The sequence below is a fragment of the Borostomias antarcticus genome (assembly GCF_949987555.1).
Source record: "Borostomias antarcticus genome assembly, chromosome: 20".
NCBI classification, from domain to species: Eukaryota; Metazoa; Chordata; class Actinopteri; order Stomiiformes; family Stomiidae; genus Borostomias; species Borostomias antarcticus.
The window spans coordinates 4,187,058-4,194,557 of NC_140253.1; the positions used below are offsets into that span (position 1 = coordinate 4,187,058).

Here is a 7,500-nt window from a genome sequence, read left to right on the forward strand (position 1 = left end):
AGAGAGAAAGAGAGAGAGGAAGAGAGATAGAAAGAGAGCCATGTAGTAAAACAAATTTTAAAAAAAAAAAGTCCTCCAGTCCTCTCAGTGTGTGTAAACAGGTCATCTGGTCCCTAAACCTTTCTCATGTTGGCCTAGTAACAGATGACAGCGTGCTGTAGGACGCTGCCGTGCCCGGTGGGCGGGAGAATGTCCACCCACTTCCTGTTTGGCCCCCCACCCCTGTCACGTGACCTCCGGCCCCCTTGCCTTGTCACCCGGGCGACGACTGACCAGGAAGTCCTACCTCCATGGTAACAGGATGACCACCGGCGTGTGAAGCCTGGCCAATCGTGAGAGAGGGTTCCCCTCTGACTTCTACTAACTGCGTGACACCGGCGCTTAATATAACGCCTTGAAACCACACTACCCATCAGCCACCATGTTTAGAGGCATTCTAGTCCAACAGTCACAGGTCAAGACCCCCCCCCCCTCTCTCTCTCTCTCTCTCTCTCTCTTTCCATCTTTCTTCCCCTGCTTAGATTCTCTCTCTCTCTCTCTCTCTCTCTACATGTCTCTCACATCTCTCGCTCCCATCCTCTCCCACTCTTCATAATCTCCCCCTCCTCCTCCCCTCCCTCCCTCCTCCTCCTCCCTGCTCCCCCCTCCCTCCCTAATTTCCTCCTCCTCCCTCCCTCCTCCCCCTCCCTCTCCTCCTCCCTCAAGGTTCTCACACAAACGCACATGTCCAAGGCTTTCTGTAGGCTATATTGCGAGTGTTAAATGTTAAAATCCATTCAGGCTGCACATTTTATGTCCGCTCATTTCGAGAGAGGCTTTTTTCCTCATCGCCTCATCCAGTCGATTGATTTCATTAATCAATCGCGGCTTCTCATTATTATTACATTACAATACAAACAACAACAAAAACTCTCAAGGATAGAACCAGTACCACTAGTCCAGTAGCACAGACCCGTCGCGAGCCTCGTTGGACGGGGGTGTGTGTGTGTGTGTGTGTGTGTGTGTCATTCCATGGTGGCCGTGTTTGAGCCAGGCTCATTATCTAACAGAGCAGAGGTTTGTGGCGGGTCTGTGTTATTGTGTTTAATTACACTCTGTCATGGAGGTCCTGTATAGAGATGCTACTGTACGTCCATGCTGTTGACAGTATACACCAGTTAAGAGTGTGTAAATATGGTGTGTGTGTGTGTGTGTGTGTGTGTGTGTGTGTGTGTGTGCTGACCTCCTTAGGTCAGGGGCATGGGAACGTGTGTGTGTGTGTGTGTGTACGTACAGTATATGTACAGTATGTGTGCGCGTATGTACAGTATGCATGTGTGCTGACCTCAAGTCAGGGGCATGGGAAGGTGTGTGTGTGTGTTTGTGCGCATGTGTACTGTACAGTCTGTGTGTGTGTGTGTGTGTACAGTGTGTGTGTGTGTGTGTACAGTATGTGTGTGTGTGTGTGTGTGTGTGTGTGTGTACAGTATGTGTGTGTGTACAGTGTGTGTGTGTGTGTGTGTGTCATCCTTCTCTCTCTGTTATTGATGGGCTCACTCCGTACCTCACTCACCGTGACCCAGTTCTTGTGCGCTGACTCCCCCATTCACATCACGCCCCTGGCTGCCAGTTGTCAGGAATGTGTTAGGGCGTATGTGTGTTTGACCTGTGTGTATGTGTGTGTGTGTGTGTGTGTGTGTGTGTGTGTGTGTGTGTGTGTGTGTGTGTGTGTGTGTGTGTGTGTGTGTGTGTGTGCGTTGGTGCGTTGGTGCATGCGTGTGTGTATGACCTGTGCGTGTGTGTGTGTAGAACCTGTGTGTGTGTGTGTGTGTGTGTGTGTGTGTGTGTGTGTGTGTGTAGAACCTGTGTGTGTGTGTGTGTGTGTGTGTGTGTGTGTGTGTGTGCGTGTGTGTGTGTGTGTGTGCGTGTGTGTGTGCGTGTGTGTGTGTTCTGAACCTGTGTGTGTGTGTGTGTGTGTGTGTGTGTGTGTAGAACCTGTGTGTGTGTGTGTGTGTGTGTGTGTGTGTGTGTGTGTGTGTATACTGGAGCTTGCCCTGGTCCGAGTCTCTGTGATTGAGCATGTTCCTGGGGTGGAAGTGCTGGCGAGGAGCCAGACTGGAGTTACGCTCTCTAACACACAGAAGACAGACGCAATCTAACCTACTAATCTAATCTAAACCAGCTCCACGCCGTAGGAGACGTTCTACTGCTTCCTCTGTCGTCCGTGTTCTAGGAGACGTTCTACTGCTTCCTCTGTCGTCCGTGTTCTAGGAGACGTTCTACTGTTCCTCTGTCGTCCGTGTTCCCGCGGTGATGATGACTGGCATGTCAGGGTTTTTTCAGTTAATAAGAGAAATATTTTCTGGAGGGCATTTCTGCTTTATTATAGGGCAGTATGTAGACAGGAAAGGTGAGAGAGAGAGAGAGAGAGAGAGAGAGAGAGAGAGAGAGAGAGAGAGAGAGAGAGAGGATGAGCTGTAGTAAAGTTCTTGAGCCGGATTCGAACCGGCGCCACTGCGGTAAGGACTCGCCTTTACACGGTGTGTGCCTCCAAACCCGACGAGCCCCCGCGTCAGCACATTTTAAAGGGCGGCCACGGAAAGAACACCCGCTAGATTTAGCTTTGAGTCAAAGTCCTGCTGTTCGTTTCTGTCGCTGGAGTTGTGACGTTAAATCAATATTATATGCTGTATGTATTTTGTAATCGTGTAGTACCCTTCAGTGAGAACCATTTAGCCCATGTCTGCAACAGGTCTGGCTCAGACACATCGATCAGATCAATTCCTTCGCATTTGTTTGATTTACATCAACGTTCGCACTTTTGGTACTGGCTTCGTTGTACCCGGCCGACCGAATCGAGTGCGCCCGATGTAGCTGATGATGGCTAACCGATTGCCTGTTGCCTCCCTGTGTTCCACAGAGCAGCCTCCTGGGCAGCGCCACCTTCTCCCTCGGGGACCTGCTGCGCTCCAAGGACGATCAGCTGACTCTCAGTCTAAGGTACGCCGACTTCCAACGCCCGCTTTCTCCTCCCCCTCCTCTCCTCTCCTCCTCCTCCTCCTCCTCCTCCCTTCCTCAGCAGTCTCACCTGTGCGTCTCCTGGTTCTCTGCTACACTCACAGAGAGCTCGCTGGTGCTGTAGCCCACTGCGCTGCTTTTCAAGGCAGAGTAATTGTTTTGTGGAACTCTGGGCGTCCGTCCTTGGGGGCTCTGGGTAAAGAACACAAGATGTTGAGAGAGAGAGAGAGAGAGAGCTAAGAGAGAAAGAGCTGAAAGAGAGAGACGGCACGAGAGCAACGGAGAAATAGAGAGAGAGTGAGACAGAGAGATAGAAATAGAGATTGTGCGGTTGTGGAGGAGAGCAGGTTTGCTCCATACTGCTGAGCCCTTGTACTGTAGCGATCGGGCGCACGCGAGGGGGGTTTGTGTGATCGTAACCCGCTGTCGTGCGACCGCGCTCCCGCGCCACTGCTTATTGCTTCTTCTTCTCCGCTGGGTACGTTTCTATATCAGTGCCTCTATGTTCCTCCTCTCTCTCTCTCTCTCTCTCTCTCTCTCTCTCTCTCTCTCTCCCTCCCTCTTATCCAGCTATTCCTTCTCATTCCCCAGGGGTGAGAGGTACCCGGTTGTAATTGTCCTCGGCGTGACTGACAGCGGAGGGACGCACGAGGACAGAGATTATGTAGTCGGCGTCGATGAGCGTGTCGCTATAGCGTGTTGTTATGAAGCGCCCGACAGAGATTACGCCACCGAGAACTCCGACCGAGGCTTCTTCTTCTTCTTCTTCTTCTTCTCTGGTGGGCTTTTGCCCCTTGGTGCCATGCGCACACACACACACGCGCGCGGGCGTGCGTGTCACAGGGTGACATCCTCTCCCAGTTCTGGTCGTAGGATGAAAGAGAAGCCGCACGCAGAGGAAGAGAGGAACTTGGCGAGCGAACTGATTTGTTAACTGAATTTATGTCCTGCCCCCGTGGTGGTACACTGCACTACATCCACTGTGACACTGACAGTCTGCTCCTGTCGTCTGGATTCTCCATTTCCTTCTTTGAAACCCCGCCCGGCTGGGGGCGTGACAAACCTGGCAACCCGGCTGGGGACGTGACAAACCTGGCAACCCGGCTGGGGACGTGACAAACCTGGCAACCCGGCTGATGGATTTTGGTTGACGATGAAGTCCGGTCTCGCCGTGGTCTCGATGTCGTTGGCGTGTCACCGCTGCTCTCTCTTTCTCGCTCTGTTCTCCTCGACGCTAATGAACGCGCACACACACACACACACACACACACACACACACACACACACACACCAGCTCAAACCAGACTGGACCAGTCCCTGGGGAGAGCATCATAGCTAGTATTGTAATGGTGTTGCTACACACACGCACACACACACACGCACACACACACACACACACACACACACACACACACACTGGCTGATGATTTTGATCCAGTATTCTGTTTGGCTGAGTTCAGCACAACCGGTCAGGTGAGAGATTCCAGATTCCAATGGCAGGACACGAACACAGACGTCCTGCCCGACACGCAGGCAGCTGGAACTCACCCCTCTGTTGTCGTGCCTCGGAGTGCCAGCGAGTCCGATGCCACATTACAGCTACTGCGCCAGCGCTATAACACAATAGATGTGAGGAGAGTACTCTGTAACTGGTTAAGCCTGGTCCCAGTCCTCTCTCTCGCTCTCTCTCTCTCTCTCTCTCTCTCTCTCTCTCTCTCTCTCTCTCTCTCTCTTCATAGTCAGACAAATGTTGTTTTTCTCCACTGAAAGAAACGGACTACTTCTAAGCAGCGCTGCTCCACCCCTCCTTTGTCTGAAGAGACTGCGACGTTTGTAGAAGGCAGCTTGTCGTTGACTGGCTAGGGCCCCTTAATAAGCTTTCGAAGTTCGTAGACCCAGAGCAAATGTATGAGCGAAATTGGTATTTGACCACGGGCATGTGCGTTCTCTCTCTCTCTCTCTCTCTCTCTCTCTCTCTCTCTCTCTCTATCTCTGTTTCTCTCTCTATCTCGTCCCTGCCTTCTATAATGTTCACACCTTCAGGGAACACTTTCTATAGAACATTCAGAGATTTTCAAGGCTGCCAAACGTCTCATTTCACACTTTTTATTTTCCTTTATTTTCCTTTCTCTCTCTCTCTCTCTCTCTCTCTCTTTCTCTTTCTCACACTCTCCCTCTCACTTCCATGTCTGGCTGATGGAATGTTTGTCACCAATTGTCTTGTTGCCAGCGAGAGCCGAGACCAGGTTAGGTTTGGATCACGTTTTATTTTTTCGGAGTCTCTGTGACAGCGTCGTGTCCAATGAGAGTGAGCGCAGCCGACTGCTCCCTCCCCTTTCCTGAGAGCTGGCCCCGCCCCCTCCTTAGAGCTGGCCCCGCCCCCTAGGCCCAACGGAAAGTCTTGAAGTGCTGACGACAGCGGCTCACGATGTAGCCGCCTCGCAAACGCACGCACGCACACACGTGCGTGCGCACATCACACAAATACATGCGTGCATAAACTGTACTGTAGACGTGTAATCGCAGAGATTACAGAGAATCACAGACACACAAACACTCACACACACTCACACACACACACACACACACACACACAGGCAGGTTTGTTTGAAGTTTTGATGGAGGCAAACACTCGTACCCTCCTCGACGCTGGTTTGAGAGAGATTGCCGGATCAGTCATATTCCATTAAAAGGATAGGTCAACATTCCTACATCATTTGCATAGAAATAAACACCTTTTAAAGGTTGCATTGCATTGCTCGTATTTAAGAGACGTAGGTGGATGGTTTTTACCTTTTGAAAAGAGCTTTCGACCAACTTCAATCCAAAAGCATTCTAAGGGCGGCTGTGGCTCAGTGATCGTAGGGTCGGCGGTTCGAATCCCGCCTCCACCTGTCGGACATGTCAAAGTATCCTTGGGCAAGACACTGTACCCCAAATTGCTCCCAATGAGCAGGCTAGCACCTTGCAAGGCAACTGCCGCCATTGGTGAGTGAATGTGTGTGTGAATGATTGTAAAGCGCTTTGGATAAAAGTGCTATATAAGTGCAGTCCATTTACCATTTACCATTTCTAACTCAATGCGACTGACAGAAATGTTGATGGCTTGTATTTGCTGAGGGAGTAAGTGGGGTGTTTGAAACTCAATCAAACAAACCCCGAGACACTAATGTGGAGATGTGGTGCCGTGCGGTTCGGCTTTAATGATTAACAGTCACATGGCGACAGACGCAGGCCTACTGGTGTTGTTCACCGTCCATGTTGGACGACGACGAGACGATGACATTAAAATAGTCACTGTGACAATACTGGAATGTGTGTGTGTGTGTGTGTGTGTGTGTGTCTTCTCATGTTTCTCTTACCTGGGCTTGTATGCTTTTGAAACGATGTATTTTCAAGATAATCACACACACGCACAAACGAACACACTCACTCATTCACACCTACACACACACACACACACAAATTCACACATATACTGTAAACACACACTCATGCACACACGCGCACACACACACACACACACACACACTCATTGACATGTACACACACCCACGTACGCTTACACCGGAACACTTGCTCTTGTCCTCGTCTGCCTGGCAACAGCACTCACACTCATATCCCCTCTTTTCACAATGAGTTAGTGTCGCTCTACAAACGGTGTGTGTGTGTGTGTGTGTGTGTGCGCTGTCATTGACAGCCTCTCTGATCTACGCCCCCCGTGGACGACCGCCCTAGACCCCCCCCCCCCCATGTCTTCACCGGTATAGCGCCCCCCTGTAGCCATGGTGACGGTAGGCGTCACCTGGCCATGACATACCATTTCCCAGAGCCGCCTAATGTGCCGTCACCGTGGCGCTGAGCGGCCAACCTCCGGCCCCCCTATTACGTGTACGAACGCTGCGCTAAATCACTTCCTGTTCCTGTTGTTAGCCCCACTGTCTGATGGTTATCATGATGGAAGGCCGCTCATCGCTCACGGAGAACGGGGGGAGCTGTTATGTTGTTGAGTACTGAGTTTGTGCTGGCTCTGCATCGTGTGTGTGTGTGTGTGTGTGTGTGTGTGTGTGTGTGTGTGTCTGCTGCAGGATATACTGTATCGTATACAGTATGTATTTGATCTCTTTAATCTCTATAGTGCCAAGCTTGTGCAAAGTCAAAGTTGTGTGTGTCGGGCGGCTTTTGTGAAATTGACGGTTGGTTGGTTGGTTGTTTCTTGGTTAGTTGGTTTGTTGGTTGCTTGGTTGGTTGGTTACTTGGTTGGTTGCTTGGTTGCTTGCTTGTTTGGTTGCTTGCTTGCTTGGTTGGTTGGCTGCTTGGTTGGTTGCTTGCTTGGTTGGTTGCTTGGTTGCTTGGTTGCTTGCTTGGTTGGCTGCTTGGTTGGCTGCTGGGTTGGTTGGTTGGTTGGTTGGTTGGTTGGTTGGTTGCTTGGTTGGTTGTTTAGTTGGTTGGTTGCTAGGTTGCTTGGTTGCTTGCTTGGTTGGCTGCTTGGTTGGTTGCTTG

At 51.0% G+C, this 7,500-nt stretch overlaps 1 protein-coding gene across 1 annotated transcript in view; it reads left to right on the forward strand.

Annotated features, from left to right (window-relative positions):
- Positions 1 to 7,500, forward strand: part of inpp4b (inositol polyphosphate-4-phosphatase type II B) — a gene marked incomplete at both ends in the record, with an annotated part of 127,983 nt that overhangs the window by 47,196 nt on the left and 73,287 nt on the right. The window contains 2 exons of the mRNA XM_084454468.1: positions 2,900 to 2,979; positions 3,634 to 3,776. Of these exons, the coding sequence (XP_084310594.1) occupies positions 2,900 to 2,979; positions 3,634 to 3,776 (223 nt within the window). The remainder of the gene's footprint in view (positions 1 to 2,899; positions 2,980 to 3,633; positions 3,777 to 7,500) is intronic.